The 24,085-nt window shown below is 38.6% G+C and overlaps 2 protein-coding genes across 4 annotated transcripts in view; both read right to left on the reverse strand.

Moving 5' to 3' along the window:
* Positions 1-6,504, reverse strand: part of CHD8 (chromodomain helicase DNA binding protein 8) — a 57,786-nt gene extending 51,282 nt beyond the window's left edge. For 2 of the 3 annotated variants that reach the window (XR_004423257.1, XM_033108918.1), the window contains exon 1: positions 6,412-6,504. The gene's annotated coding sequence lies outside the window, so the exon portion shown is untranslated. The remainder of the gene's footprint in view (positions 1-6,411) is intronic. The other variant, XM_033108919.1, reaches the window with a different exon arrangement.
* Positions 6,505-8,820: 2,316 nt separating this feature from the next.
* Positions 8,821-24,064, reverse strand: RAB2B (RAB2B, member RAS oncogene family). Its single transcript, XM_033107185.1, has 8 exons — positions 23,832-24,064; positions 23,537-23,608; positions 21,043-21,110; positions 15,411-15,493; positions 15,105-15,197; positions 11,836-11,947; positions 11,160-11,228; positions 8,821-10,480 (listed from the first exon to the last, which is right to left on the reverse strand). The coding sequence occupies exons 1-8, from the start codon at positions 23,875-23,877 to the stop codon at positions 10,373-10,375; spliced, it is 651 nt and encodes a 216-aa protein (XP_032963076.1). The 5' UTR covers positions 23,878-24,064; the 3' UTR covers positions 8,821-10,372.
* Positions 24,065-24,085: the final 21 nt, after the last annotated feature.

Raw genomic sequence — 24,085 nt, forward strand, 5'->3', positions numbered from 1 at the left:
TTGTTTTCATTGCAACATTTATGTTAAAAAAGTGTGTAGGAGGGGAGGAGGAGAAACATTATAAAGCAGTTATTATCACACTTGTGCCTCTAGGCACAAAAAAATAACCCAGTGACACGGGATTTATGAAAATTTAGTGCATTAGTTTGACTTCCATTGGCTGAAAAATGGGAGTTATTTGCAAGACTGACCAAGTGATTTTCCTCTGTAGAGCTTAAAGTATTTCACATAATCTTGTCTTCAAAAATAACAGTTAAATGAAAAGAAACAAACTATTCTTTTTCGCCTTTTAACAGAGATACAAAGACAAAAAGAAATTTTACATTCTCAAGGCTCTCCAACAGCTAAAGGTACTCTGTAGCAGGCTACCAGACACTGAGCTGTCTACGGTCTTATTAGTCAAAGACCTTTTCTCCCACAGGAGTCAGCACTGAACTTTTAAAGGGGGGAGGCTGGACAACGAATGGGCTTTGAAGTCCAACAGACTGGAGTCCTACTCCTAGTTAAGCTACCAAGCCTAAGTCTTATTTTGCTTGCTTCTGTAAAATAAAGCTAACAGCACATACATTTCAGGATTATTCTGAAGATTAAAAGATAATGTACAATGTTTGGCACACTGTAGGCAAATAAAGAGGAGTTTATTATTCCCTGTCCAATAATTTAAAAGAGTACCACTAAAGGTTTCTCTCAAAGCAAAATTACTCCTTAGAGACTTGGTGGAGCTGATCTGCTAAGCAGAATGGTGGGATACTGAAATAGATGTAAAAGTTTCATAATTAGAATAGCAAGGCTGCTGGGCAGGATGAAAGGACTCTAGTACTACCGGGCTGAGAAAGCAGTACAACCTTTTAACCTCAAAACCATGGACTATGTAGGGTTTCTGATGGGTACTGGACTTATTGGGGGATCACTTCATAGATTATATAAATGCCTAACCATTTATATAAAATGCGATGTACACCTGAAACTAATGTAAAATAGTATCGAATCAATAAAAATATATATACACACACACACACACACTGCATTTCCCCGAAAATAAGACCAGGTCTTAATAAGTTTTGCTCCAAAAGATGCATTAGGGCTTATGTTCAGGGGATGTCATCCTGGAAAATCATGCTAGAGCTTATTTTCCAGTTAGGTCTTGTTTTCGGGAAAACACAGTAGTCATGGTATGTAAAGCACAGCATAGGGAATATAGTCAATGGTATTGTGATAGCTGTGCACCATGTCAGAGGGGTAGTAGACTTAGAGGGAGTTATCACTTTGTGAGTCGTGTAAATGTCTAATCACTATGTTGTTTTGTACACCTGCAACTAAAATAAATAAATAAATAAATAAACAAACAAATAAATAACTGACTTCAACCAGCACTGGTGTCTAGGGCAACATCCAGGTAATTCAATTAATCATTTTTATATTTGTAGGGATGAAACCAGAGTCTATTTTTTTTTTTGACCTGTACAACATTTTTATTAAAGACCTAGTTGAAAATATAAAACACCTGTTTACCAAATTTGTAGTTGAATTAAAAAAAAAAAAGATAGATTGCAAAAACATCAACAGGAACCAGATGGCTCTAGACAGGCTGGACTGATGGGCTGAATCATGTGCCTGGAAGTGTGCTAAGTTCTTTTCATCAGTTATCTCATTCAGTAGTTCTACCAGTGTTTTCTCCATTTTACAAATGAGGTTCCGGGAGGCCAAGAAACTTGCCCAAGGTCACAGTGAACAGCAGCACCAGAATTTACTGGGGACCTTAGATCCAAGGAAAGGAGGCCTGGGCTCGGCAGACAGACGGTAACTCTGGGGGTGTCGGAGACATATGGGGAAAGACTGAGTTGTGTAACTTCGAGGCGAGCACTGGAGGGACAGTCCCCATTTTCCCTGCGTGGGGCCCTCCTTCCCCGCAGCCGGCAGGCAGGCAGGCGCCATCTTTCCTGTGTGGAGCCCCGATACCAGAGTCTATCTTACAGCACTTCTCAATGCCTGCTTTACTTTCTCAATGCCTGCTTGTGGGAACTTAACAGTTCTCCAACTGACTACGCTGTCCTTTGGTAGTTCACACGCCCAGATCCAACTGCCTCAACTTTTGACTCCCAAGACTTACAGAAGAGCAGAGAATGAACGTGATCATTACATATACTATGTATATTTAAGACCTCGCAAAAAATGTGGCCTCAACAGGAGGCATACCTGAAAAACAGGCAAAAGCACTGTATTTACTGGAGAAATGAAGTGTTAATAAACAAGGAGCTGACTAATGTGCTCCACTCCCGAGACACATTAGTTAGGGGTAAAACAAAGAGAATGACTGAGTACTGAGTACTGAGTAGAAGCAATGAAGAATAAACCACTCAGTGAAAGTTTAGTGCTCACACAACTTGGTAGCCCCTATTCAAAAATCCAGAAAAATCTTCCCAGTCATTCAGTTTCCTTATGTACATGTATATCTGATAAAATAATGTTCCATTATAAAATCTTCCTACGATTTAGGCTCTAAATAGGCAACCAAACTACCAAAATAACTGATTTCTTCTAGAACCAACAAAGAAGAAATTCTCATATCACTAATGGGACAATGTACTTCTGAATACCCACGTCCCAAAGGAATAATTCTCAAAGATGTAGTGGATCCCCAAACTATGTTGTGGAAGAAAAAATGAAAGCAGGCTATTCCAAAGGTTTCTATACTGAGCATAGAGACAATTGAAGAAATCTGAAAGACTTTACAGCTCTTGAACGTCCTTCCTCTCAGATGAAATGAAGAATTAAGTTAATATGCATCCTTTCTCAGAAAAGTACTGACATAGTTTTAAGAGAATTACAGACTCAAAACAAAAAAGTGTTACTACAGAATTACTAATTATTGGAATATTGGGACATTACCCAAAGGATTAGAACTATCACATTTAACATGCTGACATACAAGAGAGAAAAGAAGCACAGTCCTATTATTACCTAGTAATTTCAGTAGCATGTCATTTAATTACCTTTTTAAAATGAAATAAAGTTTGAAAATGCCAAATAAAATGAAGCCATATACAACAAAGTTCTCTGAAAATGTACAGAGGAAATAAAATAAGGGATATTTCATTCTTTCAATGACAAACCCAACCTTTTCTTAATAATTATGTTTAAGAGTGAATAATTTGAAAAATTCTTGGTTTGTCTTTGAAATTTTTCGTATTTTTATTTGAATAGGAGTGGGTCTAATGTTCTGGGAACTCTTTGCAAACAAACTAGTAAGAATATATAGTTTGAAATCGAAGAAACTAGAGCATTGTCTGGTTTCTTTACACTGCTTGGAATATATTCCTGGATCCATCCCTGCTGAAGACGAATGTAAAGCAACAATTATCTATGACACTCCAGTTTCTGTTTATGCCTGGTGGATTTCGGATTATCATGCAACATACAGTGGTAGATAGAAATTAAGTGTTTTATTTTTTAAAGTCTCCAACTAAAATCTGAAGGCGAGAATTAAGATATTTTTTAAATTGACCATTTCGCTTCAGGTGACATTGAACAACCAAAAGCTTGGTGAAGGACAGAAAGTAATAGATGGTAAAGGGGAAAAAAAAAAGATACCTACAGAACAGCTTAATGAGAAATCTCAGAGACTAACATACTTTGTAGTTTAGATTTAAAACACCAGTAACTACAAAAAGGTGCATTATTTTGCAATACAAATATGATGAAAATCTTAAAGGCAATATGAAATAGAGTTAGAAAACAAACAAAAAAAAGAGCTAAATTACAACTTAATACCACAAGACAAAGCTGAGAGGTTAAGAAGGGGAAAGGTTATTTAAGTGAAAATTTAGAGTGTAACAAATGGGTAAATAAACTTGTAGACAATGGTAAACAGTTCATATAACAGTTTTAAATAGAAATACAACTTTCACTTGGGTACTAGGTACTAAAAGAACCACATCTTGAAACTTAAGGATTCTTTACATTCCTTAAAAGGATTCAGGAAGACAGAAGCAAGAAGTTTCAATGTCAGTGAATAAAAACAAAAAGCAAAGTGAACAAAATCATAGTGGAAGGATGACAGGAAAACCACCAACTTTGTGAGGAAAAGAATAAAAAACAAATTAAACAGGAGATATATAAACTGAGTAAGATATGAAATGATAAGTCTATCAAGGAATCGAATGTTAAAGGTAAAATAGTAAATACAGTACGAGGTTGGTCACAGTGGTGCAAGGGTAGGTCATGCAAAGACCTGCAGATCAGGGACTTGCCCAAATGCCAAGTCCAGAAGAGGACTGAGGGTGGAAGGTCCAGAAAAATATTTGTCTTCTGTTTATTCCCAAGGTATTAGGCTCAATGTAAGCTCAGAAGATAGCTTAACTCTTGCAGGGCTTCAAAGGATTTAGTATCCATCTGAATGCTCTGAAAATGTCAGTCTTTCAATAGATGAGAATATAAAATCTCATTCAGTAAGCAAACACAGTTCTTGGCACTCACAAATTAATCTTAAGCGGTAGTTTTGCTTAGAACAATCACACCTTTTCAAAGGAGATGTATACAATGGTTTCCATTAGAGTCTGATCTCCCTCACCATCCTACCTTGCCTATCAGAAACTTAACACTTCACAAAAATGTCAAATTTTTCCTGTTACAACCAAAACTCTGCAGTGGTGGTTACCACAATGCTAGGATTCTTCCACCCCAACACCAGGATTCTTCTACTCCAACAAAGAAGGCTGCCCTGGGAAATACAAGATCTGTTTCCTAGTGATTGACAATCAGCTTAGCAGATTTCTACCATTTTCTATCCACGTCTAAATCAATTTTGTCAATTTGGGAATTGACAAAATCAAAAGGCCCGATGCACAGGATAGAGAAAATACGGGAAAGGTGAGACTTGTGTAAGCACCCATACATCACTCCATCGAATCCCTTATCCCAATCCATTGCTCCTTTGCTATTTCAGTTTTAAACCTCCCCCTAAGCCTGTCTCTTCACACACACGCCTACCCTCTCTTTGGCCAGTGTCCTTCTTTTTGCCTTGCAGATCCACTGGCGTGCCACTCTTGCAACCCAGGTCTTCATAAAGGGGAAATGTTGCTTTTTTATCATAACTTTTTCTTTTAAGGAGCAGAATAATTCCAAAACAATTGGAATGAGAAGCTTCCCACGTTCTGGCGCTAAGAGGTTGACCACAATTTGTTCTGAAACCTATTTGGTGACCAATACAAATAAAATTCTTAAGCAGAAGTCATTATCTAATTAACAGAGGGCATTATTCACATCACAAACTCACTTTCTAGTATCTAAACTGCCTCACACCAGGAAGGACCTGACGCCAAAGCTAACCCAGTCAGAGAATTCCCGACTGAACTGACAGGCTCAGAACAACAGGAAGAGTAAATAAATAATCTGCGGCTGCAGGTGCGATGGTAGGATGCAGTAGACAACGATAATGCAGCTCCTTTTGGCGTGTGTTTGGGCCGTTCCACTATGTCTATTCTTTAAAAGAAAAAGACATCGAGTTCTAAGTCTTCGACTTTTTTGGCTTACTATGCTCAGTCATTGAAAAGAGATTGGTCCACTAAACATCTATACACCTATACACTTCCACTATACACCTCTTCTTTGAAGACCTTAATCACTTCAGGTCTGCCCTATAAGGTAGGAGCTAGCTGCTGCATTTGCACAGCTGCTGCAATGGCAGGGAAATTCCCTGCGACACTAGAGACAGGTAAATAAAGAAATTGCATTCGCTCTGAGGCAGGGGGAGGGGTCTTCTGCCAGTGAAGAGTTTACATAATGCAACAGAAAACCAGTAAGCTCTGCAGACCTGTCAATGGAGATCCAAGGCTTGAGCTCCTCTCTTCCCACCATCTCTAAACACTCTCCAAAAGCCTGCTGTTCTTCTCCCAAATATCCAAGAAATTACACCTAATAATGTATAACAATCTGCACACATTCACCCCACATGTTCCTACCCACCTTTATTATTAATAAAAAAAAAAAAGGAAAAAGAAAAAAAAAAACCCTAACCTCCCACTTGAGTCCAAAGTATGGAGTAACCAAAAGGAGTCAGGGAGTTTTCCCTCCTCTGAAGGGGCAAGGAGAACAAGGAGCTGCCTCAAATCTACACCACGCCCAGCATTGCAATGACAAGCCCTAAAACTCCACAGCGGCCGGGGCCGATCCCTTCGCGGCTCCGCGCGGCTGGGGCCCCGCGGCCCGGCAGCTGGCCTCTCCCCCGGCCTCTCACAAAGGAGAATGGTTCAGTCCAGAGCATCACCCAGCACCTGATCCCTCAACAACTGGCGGACAGGCAAAGGGCGGGGGAGCGAGGAGGATGAGTTACTGAAACCAATTCTAAGAGCCTTAGCTTTTGCAAATACCCTTGGGCTAGCACTGAGGAGCAGGCGTGAGCGGGAAGCCTACCTGAACCAGTCCTGGTGTTTCCTTTCCAGCCAGCGTTTCAACTCACCCTTTCGGAGAACAAGGCGCCTTCCGGCGGAGCATGGCCAGCCCTCGCCTCAATCTAGCTTGCTAGTAGTCCGTTCTAGCTCGGCTCCGCCCACCTACTCTCCCACCCACCAATGGCAGGGCCGACGCCCGGCCTCTCCAAGCAGGGTAGTGTGAGTGCCATCCAGGAAGTCTCTCGAGGGTGGGAGGTCCTAAAAGGCTGAGAAGGGTACGTAGGCAACCACAGATATGCCTGATTGAAAATAAAAATCTGGCGGTAGCTCGCCTCCGAAGGCTCAGTTCACAGGGGTTCAGTCCTCTTTGGCATTTTTTTTTTTTGACCCCCGCAGTTGGGGGCGCTCTAAACTAAAACATTTAGTTACCTGTTTCTGGGAAGCCATCTTGGATCGGGCTGGTGCCTTGGGGACAGGGAGGAGGGAGTGCTTAAAGAATTTGAAGCTCTTTTCGGTGTTCTGTCGGACTTCTTAGGTCCAGCCCCAACATAGTCTCCTTTATATAATCAGAATGCCCCTCAGTCACGATGGGGAGAAACTCTGCAATAATGCTGAATGTGGTTAGGGGCAACCACCACCCCCTCATAGGAGTAAAGCGATCCTACCAAATCAAAGAAGCTATTAATAAAAATGAATTCTTAGAATGACAGTGAGTTTTCCCAGTTCCTGAAATAATCCTTTATAGACACCTCATTCTCAGGGTATCGGCATAATGCCAACATAGGTTAATGTATGTATTCTAGATGCATCTAATCCTTACGCTTCACTTTCAAGTTTTCCAGTGTTCTGACTTTGACAGTTCGGAGGATCGGGAGTCAGTTGGAAACGAACAGGATTTAGGGAAGAACTTTAATTTATTTTTAAAAAGGCCTAAATTCATCAATAGACCCAAACTACTTGTGGATACAGATAGAGCAAATGATAGAAGCCTTAAAAGAGAAATTACATGTAAGGAAGCGGGCCATTAGGGGCAGCCTTAAAAACACTGGCTGCAGAGAGCAATTTCTAATAACCGACGTTAAGTTGGAAAGGAAATAATTTTATTATGGCTGAAGTTCTCTTGTGCTTAATGAGAAACATTTCCCTGTGTTTTCTAGTCTAAATCTCTGCGTTCGACAAGAAGTTTTTGTTTTTTGAACTCGTGAATGATGGGAGTTTTTCCAGATCATTAAAGGAATTTCTCAAGGAATAACATATTTGTATGATCACACACGGTAGGAGCTCAGAGACCTTAAGGAGTCACATGAGTCAATATTTTATCAAAAAAATGGTAAGACTGGGCCAAATACATTTCTCTATATATTGAACAAAGCCTATTGGCCAAATTCTCCCCTGGCTACTGCTATCATTATATCAAATTTGAGGTTAGCGTTAGGATTATCAGAACAATGTGTTTGTATGTAAATGCATATGCAGATATTATCTTAATTATTAATAGTTTCTAGAATGAGAACCTATTATTCTTCTGCTTGTTTAATACAAAATAAACCTGCCATCAAAGGAACCAGTTAAAGGCATTAAGTACACCATGGAAAGTTTGCAAACTTAATTGTCCGACTCGTAGAAAGGGGAAATGGTATGCCTGGTCTAATAATTTCTGCTATCTGCAATAATCTATAAATTATATGACTTAGACTGCTATAAATAATATGGTTTCCAATGGTCCTGACCTTCAAAACCAATCAATGCCATATTATATCATTACCGCCATTCTTCACATGGAGGTGGGAGATCCACTTTCCATAATTCACAACCACTGCACTCAGAACATCAGCAGTGATGTACACAGATCATGAATTTGCCCAGATGTTTTTGTTTCTCATGCTTCCCTTAGAAATGGTGAAGTACCCAAGTACAGAAGGTTATAAATGGTTTGGATGGTAGAACTGGTTGTGGAATTTTGGATTGAAAAGATATGCTCCAAAATATCAAAATGGTATCCTTTAATGACTGAAAGCACCAGCATTAGGCAGAATTCTATCTTCGATCAATGCTCTGATGCTTCCCAATCACTAAAGATATTTTGTTGGTAAAGAACTATACAGAAACTATAAAGTTATATTTACTTTAGTTTTATCTCTGGTGTGAGGGTGCAGGCTAACCCCACATTCAACAGTCTCAAATCCTTTTTGGAATCAGGTAGGATTTTTAAAAACAAAACAAAAGCATAATCAAAGCAATATCCTGAATGTCTTCCAACTTCCTGTGGTGCAATGTTAACTATTACTACTACTACTGAGGAAAGAATCCAGTACAAAATCAACATATCTCAAGGAGTCTTCTTCCAATACCTTTGATACAATTTCCTAGAAGGAGAGTGTCTACTTATGTATGGGCTACAATCAGAAATGACACATGAAATATGAGCAGCTTGGATACATGCATATATTTAATAATGAAACAATTCATCAACGATAACAAAATTAAAAAATTTATGAGACCTCAGTGCTGTGGAAGAGAATGGGATGTCAAGGCAAAAAAAAAAAAAAAAACAGATATAGCAACTGACCCAGAAGGCTGCTTGATGAGGGAAGCAAAGGCAAATTTGGCTAGGATAGTATATATGCTCTTGAAAAGAAGAATGGCTGGAGAAGTACCCACTTATTTGACTGCTTAGAAGCAGGTAGCCTTACTGCATGCTGCATGGGATGGAGGAAAACAGCCAGGGAAGGGAGAGGAGAGGGAGAAGACCAATATAGAATCCAGGGTAAGCAGATGGAAGAGATTGAGACAGGGTTGCAAAGGGATGACTCTAAGGCCTTCTGTTTCCTCTGCCATCTAAAACAGACCTGTTCCAAGTCTTTAAGTATGTCAGTTAAATTCAATGACCACGTATATAGCACTGGGCACTGTGAAGAAATGGCAGGAGTGGTTTACAAAAGTAAAGGGATAACATGGTCCCTGCTCTCAAGGAGCTTACAATCTATATGGGAAGACAAATTCCACACACAAAACAACTACAAAACATATTTACAAAGTTAACATAAATACAAATAAATATACATATGAATAAATAACATAGGAAAGCTAAGGGGTACTGTGTCAATAATTGTTTAGAAGTCCTAAGGTCAGGCCTAAGGTCAGGCAAAGAAGGCTTTCTGAAGGAAAATGTTTGGACTTTGAGTATAATGTTAGCAGACAGCAGGGCATGTGCAAAGGCATAGAAGTGCAAATAAATATGTCATGTCCAGAAAGTAAGCAGATCAGCTTGATTAGGATAAAAAAATCTAAATAGGTCTCATTAAGAAGTGAGTGTGATGAAACTACGGGTCTATTTGGTGAGAGAGGCTGCAATGTTAGGTCTGGCCCCTAAAACAAAACGAACATGGAAAGATGTTTGCTTCAGGTAATTATAGTAAGTGGCCATAGGTCCATGAGCAACTCCACTGCTCTTAAAAGTTTTATAGTTACTCTAAGACACAGAAACTAGCAATAGGATGATAGAGAGCAGTTCAAGTAGAAGGAATTGCCTTCTGCAAGAACTCTTCTCACGTGGAAAGTGAAAAAATCTCAGTGAAACTCCTAGATGGAGGATCTATCATCCAAAGGCCAGCCAGATCCCAGTAATCTAAACTACTCAAGTGGAATGTCCTAGACCCTTTTACTAATTCTTCGTGGGGAGCGGATTGCGTACAGTTATGAAAGAATTTATTTTTGAAATATTGTGACAATCAACTTTGATCCTAACTTCTTAGAAATCAAAACAGGAGGATGAGAAGAGCCCTAATCTATAGGGAATGCTCACGTCCCTGAAGAGGGACAGGTCAGTAAGGGCCCAAATTCTCCCTGGGTCTTTAAATGGAAAGGCAAAACATCACACCTTTAAAGAGGCTTTTCTCAGCTACAAGTAAGACCTCTTTCTTTAAGCCTATTGATCTGAAGCTGTTCCAGGAAGGAAAAAAAAAAGAGTCCAGGCCAGATGTTCAGCAGCAGCCAGAGTTGGACTCTACATCACCAGAGTTCCTCTGGGAGGTGCTGGGTCCCACTGATGATGAAATACACTGTTGGGGACCGATCTTGATGCCATTTGCCTATAAAAGAAAAGAAGCAATAGTTCCCACCTCAAGTGCTAAAGTAAATGGGAGAGAGGAGAAGGATAAAAGGAGAAATCATTCATTATATTTTCTAGAGGCAGATATGACCTTGGCAAGTTACCACATGCCCTAGCCAGACTGCTGTAGAACAATAATCTGTGACAGTAAAGATGAGATGACCAGCTGTGTATGAGTATTATAGACAACCAGAAGTGGCTTTTGTGTCCATTTTTAAAGTGACTGTTATACTTAAGTTTCATAGCTATATGAAGAATCACGATGTTATTAGATAAAAGTAGGTACAGGCAAAAAGAGTAGAAGTAGTATATAATTCTTTTTTGTTTTGCCCTAGAATTTGCTTTATAGAAATGGCCCTGCTGAGTAATTAAGAATTACACCTCCTCCATGCTCTGGATTCGTAAAAAACTGAAGTTGAGAAGAAAACCTCCCATACTGTATAAGCCTTTCGGATCACCAACTAAAATCGCTTTAAGCATTCTAGGTCTCAGACTTGAGAGAAAAGCAGACAATGATGACAGGTTTCTGTGTACCTACATTAAAAAAAGCCATGTATGACCTGGGCAGAGCTTCAAATAGTATGATGTTAGACAAGGAATGCTCACATTCTAGGGAGCTTCCTGTCCTGTTTAAGACAAAGACCCCTGCCCTTTCTCACCTCATTGTGGACATCAAATAAACCCTGCTGGATCTTCCTATATATTTCTTTGGCTGTGTTAATGAAGGCCTAAGGGAGACATAAATCATATTATTAGGCTCATTATTTAGGTAGAGAAATTGAATACAAATGTTATTCCAATTTGGATTTTGAAGGTGAATTAGGAACCATTAGGAGAACACAGAGTAAAATACAAAAGGTTCCCCAAAGCCGCTGCAAAAGCCATTGAGAGTAGTTTCAGAAAGAAAAGGGAATTATATGGTGCTTTGGTACGGACCCAAGATGTCTCTAGGGTCCCTAGGTTGGCACCCTTTGCATATAAAACAGGCTCTCCTCTCGATTAATTACTGAAGATACAGTCAACACCTTGCTTAGAAATGACTATAGCAGGAACCCAGTAGTCCCTCCAACTAAAGTGATTTACAAGTAACAGTGGAATCTAATCCACACTTACAAACAATGTTACCCAAAGCAAAAGTAAAACCTTAGAAATCAAGGTAAAAGAAATGGAACATTCCCTTACAGGGAGACATATAGTCACTACGACCAAAAGACATCCTTTAAGGAAAGCATCCTTTAAGGAAAGGATGTGTCTTATAGAAGATAATTCTGAATAAAAGGACAAACATACAGTGTAATCTCTGAAAAGCTTTCCCTACTTTTTTCTAAATAGTACCTCTTCAACATTGCAGGCTGTTTTGGCTGAAGTTTCCATGAATATAAGTCCATGCTCCCGAGCAAAAGCCTCTCCTTCTTCTCTCTTCACATCCCTGCGAGATTCTAAGTCACTGCAAGAGATTGATTGGGGAGAAAACTAAGTGAAAGTGAAAGAAGATCCAAGTGAAAGAAGAAACCCTTGTTCTAAAAGAATCCCATAGCTGTTTCAACTGTCAGTTAATACACAAAGAATGTAGATCCTAAATGGTATTCTCTTATGCAGGGTGAGTAATTTCTGTGGTCTCTTGGAAAATATTCTTCAGAACCATGACAGCTGCAGCATCACTGGGGATAATACCTTACTCTATTACAGAGAAAAGTGTAAAGTGTTAGGCAAGCCCCATAGTTACTCAAGGCCTTTGCTCTATGCTTCTTTTTCGAATGAGATTCAGTGAGAGCAAAGGAAAAAAGATGAAAAGGAAATTCCAGTTGTGAGAAAGGAAAAAAGTGATAGATGGCCCATCCCACAGTGATGAGTGTCTTCCTCCTTTACTGAAATCACTCCACAAGAAGAGAGAGAGCCAGGAATAAGGAGAGCACAGTCGCCTTAACTCTTACTAGTCTCATTACTAACATGTATAATAGCAGCTTGCTATCAGGGAAATGAAGGATTCAGAGAAAACGATAAAATTTTGTGATACAGGGGAAAGAAGATACAGTCAAGGACTGAGAAAGGGAATAGGATGGCATGTAAAGACTTTATGAAAGACAGGATAAAAGGCTGCAGAATAACTAAGGATGAAGTGTTTGATTTTCACTTTTCAAATTGGAAATTTTCATTTGGGAGGTTTCCAGTTTTTCAACCATGAAGATAAATAAACATCAAGGAGTAAGTCCACTAAAGAACAACAAATCTACAAAATGTATATTTATTATTCATCAGCTGTGTGAAGACTAGGAAAGAACTATCCATCTAAATGTCAACATTCACCAATGTGTATTTCTAGCCCAGATGCTCCTTTAAGCTCTAAATCTGTTTGTTCGTTAGCCTGATCTTCATTTGCACTCTGATGTGTAAAAAAACCCCTCAAACTTACATCAAAATGGAACTTGATCTCTTCCTCCCAACTTGCTTCTGCCCCAGGCTACCGCATCTCAGTAAACGGCAGAAGCCAAAAACCAAGATGTTATTATTAACACCTTTACCTCCTTCACTCCAAATACCCACTACATCCCCCAGTGAGGTATTTCCAAAACGTACCTTAAAATCATCCTTTTCTCTCTCTCTCCAGCATCATCACCCTAGTACTCTCACCTGGAGTATTGCAACTGGGATCCCACTTCAACCCTCCTCCCCTCCAGAGAGATCTTTGAAAATTTGATCAAGCCACTTTTCTGCTTAAGACTCTTAAATGCTTCCTACTGTGTTTAGAATAAAATCCAAACTCCTTCCTAAGGCCTGTTAGTGCTAAGAGATCTGTCCCCTTCCTACTCTGCAACCTCATCGTGCACCGTTCCCCCTTGATTCAGTCCAACCAGACCAGGTTTCTTTCAATACCCTAACTCGCTCAGCGTCTTCCTAGTTTAGGGCGTTCACGCAGTTTGTTTCCCCTTTCTGATATGCTTTTCTTTTTTAAATCTCTGCCCACCGAACTCTTACCCATCCTTTGGATTCCAGCTTAAATATCACTCTTAATCAAAAATAGGTATCTTGTTAATCCTCTTTCATAGCAGCCGTTTTTTCCTTCACTGCATTTATTACAATGTATAATAAGATACAAATCATTTGATATTTAGTATCTATGTCCCCACTAGATCCTCCCTGGGAAGTTCTATGGGAAGATGGGTAAGAATTTTTTTTTTAACCTTGCGCACTCAAAGTCTGGCACAGTGTCTAGAATGGAGTAGGTTTTCCATAAATTGGTTGACCCAATAAATTAGTACAATTAGTCTGTGGCCACAGTTCTCAAACAGTGCAATGTATGCACTACACAAACTCACAAGGGTGCCAGGGGACACGAAGAATTTTGGAGGGAAGCACAGCAACATTCAACATCAGAACACCACATGAATTACAAGCTTAAGATAGTTCAGTGTCAATATCAGACCACAATAGATGCCGTTTATTGCTTCATATCTTTGTGAAGCTGAATTTTTGGCAGCTGCTGTGATAAAAAACAAGCATTGTGCAAAAATCAATTTGGAACAGGAAGTGAGAGTAAAAGTGTCCAATCTTGATTCCAAGGTTTAACAAGCTATGCAATGCCCAACAGATATACACAGGTCATTACCGGTAGTAAATAATTATGACTATTTAAGAAAGAAATTAAAAAAAAAATTTTTGTTTTAATTTATGCTTTCCATTTTCCAAACAGTTATTAAGCTGTTATGACAAAAACACTTAGGTTGTTTAGATCTATTTAATAACAAAACTGTTATTTGTTTTGGCTTATGAGTGCCATAGAAAATTTACTGAAAATAAAAAGTGTTGGGGAAGCTATGGAGAAACTAGAACCCTTGTACATTGCTGTTATGGATGTAAAATGGTATAGCCACTATGGAAAACAGTATGGCAGTACCTCCAAAAATTAAACATAGAATTACAATAAGATCCAGCAATTCTACTTCTGGGTATATACCAAAAAGAATCGAAAGCAGGGATAGATACTTGTACACCCATGTTGACAGCAGCATTATTCACAATAGCCAAAAGGTGGAAGCAACCCAAGTGTCCATCAGTGTGTTTACCACGTTTGAATAAACAAAATGTGGTAAACACATTCAATGGAATACTATTCAGCCTTAACAAGGAAGGAAATTCTGACACATGCAACAATATGGATGAACCTGGAGGACATTATGCTAAAAGAAATAAGCCAGTCACAAAGGAACAAAGACTGTATGATTTCACTTATATGAGGTGCCTAAAGTAGTCAGATTCACAGAGACAGAAAGTAGAATGGTAGTAGCTAAGGCCGGTGGGATGGAGGATATGGAATTAGTGTTTTATGGGAACACAGTTTCAGTTTGGGAAGATGAAAAAGTTCTGGAGATGGATGGTGGTGGTAGTTGCAGAACAACGTGAACATTCTTAATTCCAAAGAACAGTACACTCAGAAATGATTCAAAGGGTAAATTTTATGTTATGTATATTTCACCACGATATTTTTTTTTACTGAGGTATTAAGAGCACCATATACTAAAAGAGTTTGGGGACCAAGTGATTCAATGTCTATAGAGTACCTAGATGACGATTCGTACTTATTATTTATTCAAATAAAATTTTACCTCTTATTCCCAATCAGCATGATAACCATGTTGGAGCTAGAATGTTGCCGAGCATCTTCTAACCATGAGGTCAGGTGGTTGAAGGTTTCACGCCTACAGCAGAAAAGTTTAGAAAGTGGGTCTGAGGCCCATTTCAAGATGACGAAGAAATTCCAAATGTATGGGAAAAGGAGAAAGGCTATATGTGTAAAAAAAAACATCAGGCCATTCTTCTTCAGCATTCTTACCAGAATCAGTAGGCAGACAAGAAAAAGATTTCGAGACCATAGAGCAGAGCTTCCCTCCCCCTCATCAGATCGGACTCACCTCGTAATGTCGTACACCAGCAGTGCTCCAGCTGCTCCCCTGTAGTAGGAACGGGTGATAGAACGGAAGGATTCTTGCCCAGCCTTTCCCACCAACATGGCAACAAAAAAATCCCAACAAAACCAGGTTATTTCCAGAGAACTGACGTGATCACATGCCACTCCAACACAAAGGACTTAATTTTTTAAATAATTCCTATTAAGAAAAGAGAATCAGGGAAAGGAAACATGACTGCCCACAGAGAAACCCAGGTGGGAAATTAATATTTTTCAAAGGGAATGCAATTCATATTTTGGGTAGGTCAATTCTTCCTGTAAGACTACCTATCAAATTGCTGACTAACACCCCTGGTTCCCAGGCACTAAGTGCCGTAGCACCCCACAGTCCGTGTGACAATCAGAGACATTTCCATACATTTCCTAATGTCTCCTAGCAAAGAAAAACTGGACAAATATATGGTGATGGAAGGAGAACTGACTCTGGGTGGTGAACACACAATGGGATTTAGAAATGATGTAACACAGAATTGTACACCTGAAATCTATGTAATTTTACTAACAATTGTCACCCCAATATATTTAAAAAAAAAAAGAAAGAAAGAAAAACTGGAAACAGGACTAGAAACTCAGAGTATGTTGTACTGTCAATCCAAACATGATGTTGAACACATGAAATTAACATTAATTTTCTGTTTCTATTCCTTTATCTGTAAAAAAGAAAATTATCTTAGAATGCCAATATCCCGTCCAATGGAAATTTCATTTTAATGGATCAATGTAGAAAATTAGTCAGATACCAAGCACTTAAATTGTGCATATGCTAATTGACCTTTAGTGTTCCACTAACAAAAGCAGGACTACCAAAATGTTCCTTTGCTGAGATCTTGTCATGGCAAATAGGAATAAAGAACAGGGAAAGAAGCCCAGGGCCCAGGACAGAGTGTTCCTTAAAAAAATCCAACTGTTCACATTCTAATCTCATTTCCAGCTGGGGTCAAGATACTAAGTTTTTCTCATAACTGAGCGATTTATTAATGCCCCCACATACTGGGTACTTTTGCTTTCCTGATGGAATAGGTTTGTTTTTTTTTTCCCTTAGAGGAAGCAAAAACATCTTTTAAATAATAATATGAATACCCTGGGCATTGAATCTACCCTATTAAGAAAGTTTTCACATTCTTGAAATCACTTATCCTTATATCCCCACATAAAGGTAGGGAAGGAAGACTATTGTTCATATTTTAAAGATGGGAAAACTAAAATGTAGACATGGGAAAATTAATGGCTTTCTTATAGTATAATAACAATAATAGTGCTGATACTAACAATAACACAAAGGGGAAAATGAGGCTCAAAGCGATAAGTTCAGTAACTAGCCAAAAGTTATAAAGTCAATAAATGTCGAATACATAACTTAAACTTAGGATCCTAGTACTTCCTAGCACAGATGTTTGTTCCCTTAGCCATTACATCATATACTCTAAACCCGGATTTGAAGGTGAGAAGAGAATTCCAGTACACTAATTCTAAGGTTCCCTTTCCCACAACAAAAGAATCATACAAATGTTTTGTTGAGTAGCATACCAGTTAAAACATGAGAATCCAAAAATAATTCTAAAGAATTTGTTGGTAATATTAGTAATGCTTTAAGATATAACACATACTTTTTCCCTCCCAAGAACTCAAAGTTTTATTTATTGACTAATCGTTTTATGTCGTAAATTAATTCCTGTTTTGCTTTTATCTGTTACTGACTTTTTTCCCTCTCCTGCTACTGTTGAAAGACCCTCTTTCCCTGTGGCCCACTAGGATCTAAAAGAGAAAGCTTAAGGGAGGCCCACGTGATGGTTGAATCACATGGCAGCATTTAATTTTAGCAGCTGAAAATACTGCCAGTGGGTCATCAGAAAATGACTTTTAAAATCAAATCACTTCACTTCTTCATCTCAGTCCAGTTCATAAACCAAAGTTTGTGAGCCAATATGCTAGAAAGAGTGAGCAGTTCAATTTGGGCTGCTCTGCATCAGTCTGAGGTACGTTTGTCCAACCCCAGGAAAAAAATCTGAAGCAGCAAAGACTAAGATGGAGGTTTGATAAAGAGAATTAACAGTTTTCTATTTTCTCTCAAGTGGAAGCATCATATTATAGTTTTAAGATATGTAGTTGGAAGTATCAATTCCTACAGAGTCAGATATGCTTATTTCCTAAGAATCAAAATGCATTCCAAAGTAAAATACAAATGAATTTGGGATTATTTAATCACTATTTTATATTAGCTATGGTACAATGCCTCTTCATTTAGCATGGTTATTTGGGCAACTATACATACAGAATGAAGAAAGAGAAAAAGAAGTAACATGGCTCTATAAATCCTTCTCAATAACCAGAACAGTGACAACAAAAAACTGGATAACTTGATCTCTTTAAAAATACCCTTCATGGTAATCCTGAAACATCTGCATGTAGGATGGCTTTGGAAGTGAAGAAATGGAGTCAACGAAGTGGGAACCCAAGGGGGCTAAACAATGCACAGGGGATCAGGGATGATAAGGGAGAAACGTCTGGCTTACATGGAGAGTGTAAGGAGACAGATACATTATAGGTAGGAATCTCTTAAAAATTTCAAAATAAATAGAAAAACCCAGTATTCTGAAATCTGATTTTTTTAAATTACTCAACAAAGATTAGTCCAATCTCAAAGCAATTACTAAAAGGAAGTAGAAAAGAACCAGGCCAGTTGCATCTCAAGTGACTATCAGGCCATATGATTCTTGAGGATCATGTCAGCAGAGCAGTGGCTCTCAACTTTCTTATTTTATGGTCCATCATGTTTCATATTACCACTTAAGGGGAAAAAAGTCAGCAAGCCAACACTCAGACACTCTATGACCACGACCATACCTCTAACTGGCAGCTACTATGTCTCCTGGCGTCAAAAGATACAGTTTTGGAAATGACAGAGGTTTAAGTTAAGAAGGCAGAATCTAGCTAATACCAGTCTTGACACTCACAGGCTTCACTCTTTGTCACCTCCTCAGAATTTGTCCTGTGGCCTTCTTAGGGGGCCAAATATATCTTTGTGGGAAATACAAAAACCAGGGGATAATAAAAAAGGAGTTGCAAAACTTACTTGGATTAATAATGACAAAAAAAACCTTGGACCCCAGCAATAAAAGGAGAAGGAAATAAGTGGCAGCTGTTTAAGAAATATATGAACTTAACTTTGGCAACAGATATAGAGTAATACCATTTAGGCTTTATTGGGAGGAGAAAGCTAGAGACAAAACTGGCCAAAAGAAGCAAGTTTGGAAGTTTTAGAGTTATCTGGTTAATGCTACTACTATCAGGGCTGTGAAGTGACTCACCTTCCTATAATTAGGGCAAGCCAATACGGTTAAAATGAAAAATCTGATCAGAAGGGCAAAAGATTATTAAAATGCTTGCAAATACAACCAACAAATGCACAGGAGAATATCATGCCAGTTAAAAGCAGCTGCTCAATCAGTGCATCCAAAAGTGGTAATGAGGCAAACAGAAAAGGACTCTGTGCAAAAAGGGTCTAGAGCACCAAGTAACTACTTTTAAGACAGACACCTGCATGTATTGGGGAACGTCGGGTAGGTAGAGGGGAAAGAGAGGTAAAAAAGAAAAAAAAATCACTTGTGAACTGCTTGTAGATGTAAGGGCTTCAGCTCTCAGTTCTGAGAAGAAACAGAATCAAATACTATGAATTAATCAAAAACAGGAAGAGATTTTAGCTGAATAGTAGGAATATGTGCTACCTCCCTTGAACTTGAAATAGAGACTGAACATTATTTTTCTTAAAGAAAACAAAAGTACAAACCAAATTGAGATAATGCACAGGAAAACAATTTATGTGGATAAAGCAAAATTACATTAAGTCAAACTAAATTTTGGCAGTACTACATTTGTCAAATTTTAAAATATGCATAACCTTGACCCAGAATTTCCATTTCTGGGCAGGCAGTCCACAGAAATCCTCAAGTATCTGCATAAAGATGTAATAAATGAGAATGATCAATGAAACTTTGCAGTGGTGAAAAATTGGAAACCGAAATTTCCATCAATGGGAGGATTGTTAAATAAATTATGGAACAGACATTCTATGATCCTATGCAGTGATTTTTAAAAATGAGGTAGAATGGAATTACCTTATGACCCAGCAATTCCACTGTTGGGTATCTATCCAGAGAAATCCAAAACACTAATTTGAAAAAATATATGCACCCCTATGTTTATTGCAGTGTTAGTCAAAATAGCCAAGACATGGAAACAACCGAAATGCCCATCAGTAGATGACTGGATAAAGAAACTATGGTACATTTATACAATGGCCATAAACAACAATGAAATCTTACCAATTGCTAAGACATGGATGGACCTAGAGAATATTATGTGAAATAAGTCACATGGAGAAAGACAAATAACATATGATTTCACTTACATGCGGAATCTAAAGAACAGAATAAATGAACAAACAAAATGGAAATGGACTCAGAGATATAAGAGAAAAACAAACAAACTGATGGTTGCTAGATGGGAGGGGGTGGGGATGGGAGAGAAGGTAAAGGAATTAGGAAGTACAAATTAGTAGACATGTTTTAGTAGACATTCGTAGACATGTAGTAGACAATATTGCCATGGGGATATGAAAGACAGTTTGGGAAATACAATCAATAATGTTGTAAAATTTTGTATGGTGTCAGATGGGCACTTCTCTTATTAGGAAGACCGCTTCATGGACTGGGTAGACGCCTGACCACTGTACTGTACACCTGAGGCTGAAGCCGAATAATACTGAATGTCAACTATAAATAAATAAATAAACGTGTGTGTGTGTGTGTGTGTGTGTGTGTGTGTGTGTAGCCACAAGATGCTGAGTACAGCATAGGGAATACAGTCAATGGAATTGTAACAGCAATACACGATGTCAGAGGGATGTTAGACTGGGGGAGGTTATCACTTTGTGAGGGGTATAAATATTTAACTATTACATTGTTTTGCACACCTAAAACTAATTTAAAAAGAAATAAAATAAGGTGACTTTAAAATTTTAAAAAATTGAAAAAAGAAATAAGGTAGATTTGTATGTACTGACATGGGAAAGTCTACAAAACATAAAGATCGCTAAAAAAAAAATACCTTAGTCACAAAGCTAGGTCTGTTTTGCCACAATTCTAAAAACTAATAAAAGCAAAACCACTACCATATATTTGTTTCTATTTATGTATCTAAATACAGAGAAAAAGTCTGAATCAATGATAGTGGGTTACTCTGGTAACGCAGAAACCAAGATTGGGAGGGAGAGAGGTTTATGTGTGCAAAGGGGAATTTAACCTTTTACTCTATACACTTATATTGGTTGCTTTTATTTTTTACTAGAACAGACTCATATATTACGTAGGTAATTTAAAACAAAAATTTAAAACTATGACATTCATATCTGTAACTGTAACAGAGGAAAATGAAAGCTTCCCTATATCTTCGACTTTACTCTTCCCCTACTCTGATCTCCACCATTAGCTCCCATCCTCATAGCCCTTTCCCCTCCATCAGACTTTAGTGTTGTATTTGGATCTGGTCAGGGAGTAAATGATTTTGTCCTCTCTCACCGTATCCCAGATTTGCAGTTTGATTTGTTTTCCATCAATGTTGACCATACGGGCCCCAAACTCCACACCTGTCAGTGAAGATCAAGAGAAAAAATGTGGTTGTCATGAACAGCCATGTTGAGTGAGAAGTTCATGCTATTTTTCAATGTGCTAGTGACTCGTCCTCTGTCTGCACTCAGTGCCACTATTTGAGCCAATTAGTTTTTTGTTTCTTGAAGTTTCATTTCTTTTCTAGAATTAAAAACTGTGTTCTAGGTGATAATGACTTCAAGAATGTAACCAAAAAGCAGATATGGGGATAAAATGAATTAAGAAGTCAAACAGAAAAGGTGAGTAAATTTTTAGCAATGTTAATTAACGCTTAATTTGATTAGATAATGTTTAATTTTGTAACTTTTTAAAAAACTTCTAAAATTTTAAAAAATATTTCCTAGCATTTTTCTCAAAGTCACTCTCTACTCCTCTATATGGAACAATATTTTTTTGCAATTCTAGATTTTTTGAGAAAAGAGCCTACCTAAGAAATAAGTTCTCAAAAATAATATATTTCAGATCTCCAATAATTCCCAGAGTTCATCAGAAAACAGCCTTCCTCATAGGAGTATGGAAACTGACAATCTCAATAAAGACTTTGGTTTACCTGGCATTCATCTTCTTTCAAGGTAAGATCAGGACAAAAATTAAAAATCAAAGGTCACTTATATTAAAAACACTTGATCATATGTCAGACAATTTGTTCTATTTCCTATTTTTTATACAGTACTTTACTTGAGGAATTCTGATTTCCAAGTAAGAAAGAGGACTAATCTAGCTTCTTATAATGGGCTGATATGCACCTATTCAGTGGTCCCACATACAATGCATCAAAATATCACCCTCAACTCTAAGGTGCTCAAGTCAATATGATATAAAGAAAAAATGTTTCTTACTACTCTAGACTGCTTCATCAAGAATAGTGATAGCTACTGCAAAAAGTCACTATTTTTTTTCCCTTCTGGACAATAGGAATGGAATTTCAATGGGGAAGAATTGAAAAATAAAACTTTGTATCCTTTTATGCAACTTTCTCTAGTTATGCACTCAGAGACCCTTCATTTTGCACATATTTTCTATCCAACTGCCTTGTTTATTTTGGTACAAAGGATTGACTTCAGAAAGAAACAGCACATTTTGGACTCTGGGGAAAACTTGATCACGTCATTCCTCCGCTTTAAAACTTGTCATTTACTCCTATTGCCTTCAGGTGTCTCAAAACTTAGTCTCTATTTTATTTTCTAGCTTTATTTTTTGTCATTCTCCACTTCAAATTTCATGCTCCAAACGTGTCAAATTACTTACAGTTTTCCAAAGGCAGCCTGATCTCTGTCATTCATAAGCTTCTGCATATGTTATTCTTTCCTGCCCTGATCACTTTTCCCTCATCTCTATATCCCCTTTGCCTGGCTAAGTCCTGCTCATTCTTCAGTTTTCAGCCTTTCCTGATAAAGGCATCCTCTCCTCCCTTTTTGCAATAAAAATTTACTTGTCAGTACACTATATCTACCCCCAGCCCCACCTGCTACACGGGAAGACTGTAAGCTACTTAAGGGCAAGCGCAATGTTTGCCTTTTTACACACTGTATCATTAGTTTATCACAGTGTGGGTGTCCACTTAACATTCATTTCCAAAAAAATATTTTCCTGTTGATGCTACCCTCTAAATTATTTTCAACCTTTAGTTGTTTGGCTCTGAATAAGTCCTGTGGGAGCAGCAGTAGCTTCAGATTTCAGTAAGGTGGGACTGTAGATGGTAAGAATCTACAATATGGTAAGAATGGGAGCTAGGGATTTTATTCAGAAACTGTGTTTGCATGGCAAGGAGGCTAGTTTTATATGCATTCTTTATTTCGGTTGAGGTTATGGATATTATGGGGCAGGGGTTGCTAAAGCCCCATCAGGCCATGCCTTATCACAAATACGTAGGAAATGTTTATACTTTCCAGAATCTCCTGGAACTCTATCACACTTTTTAACAAAAGTTATTAGTTTCAGCTACCTTTTAAGTCTAGGATGACTCTTGAATTTTCTTCTTCCTCTCCAACACACACAAAAATCTGTATATTGGTAATTACTTAACATACACACACGCGCACACACACACACACACACAAACACACACACGTGAGGCTAGCACTAATTTACCGCAAAGTAAGGTGAGTTTTTGAATTAGTTAGCTTTCGTAGGATTTTCCAAACATTCAAATTGCATTTGGAAAAACAAAAAGAACTTATTCATACCTCATGCTCATCTCTAAAGTTACTTTTCAATTATTTGCTCCCCATTACACTACTCCCCATTTACAGCATTTGATTGGTCACTCTTCATTTAACACAACTTCGGACTATTTTATAAGTAGGCGGAGCTAACTTTTTACTTTGAACCCTGAAGGCTGCTAACTTTTCACTTTAGCTAGTCATGTTTCATTATCTGTTCAGGCACAGGTAGATGCACTTACCTATTGTGAGGTCGTGAACAGGCTGGAACCGCTTGTCTGTAAACTGCAGGAGGAGACATGACTTCCCCACACCTTAAAGAGGAGGACGCACGCTCAAGGAGTCACGCCGCCCGGGAGCGGTCCCGAGTCGGGGTGTCCGGCACTGGGGAAGGGGAGCCCCGAGCCCCGCCCCCGGCCGCCCTGCCCCCGCCCCCTCTTCACCTAATCGCCCAGCCCACTGAGCCCCGCCCCCACGACCCGAATTGGGAACTTCGAATCCCCGCCCCAGCTATCAGGGCAGTCGCCCGCTGTTTACCTGTGTCCCCGATGATGATGTACTTGAAGAGATAAGCATAAGTCATGGTCCCGTTTCCTCTGGATTCCGGGTCCGCCCGACTTCTACAGCCACTTACCTCCGGCCTGTCTAGCCACTCAATCCGCCGATCTCCAGCCCCTCTAGCCCAGATCACATCTCTATTGCTCTCCCCAGAAATCCTCTCCTGGTCGGAGCGACGGTAATACCCAGACACCGATTCCAGGGTCGCCTGTAACACTCTTATGTGCCATTAT

Source organism: Rhinolophus ferrumequinum, chromosome 6, assembly GCF_004115265.2.
Source record: "Rhinolophus ferrumequinum isolate MPI-CBG mRhiFer1 chromosome 6, mRhiFer1_v1.p, whole genome shotgun sequence".
Taxonomy (NCBI): domain Eukaryota; kingdom Metazoa; phylum Chordata; class Mammalia; order Chiroptera; family Rhinolophidae; genus Rhinolophus; species Rhinolophus ferrumequinum.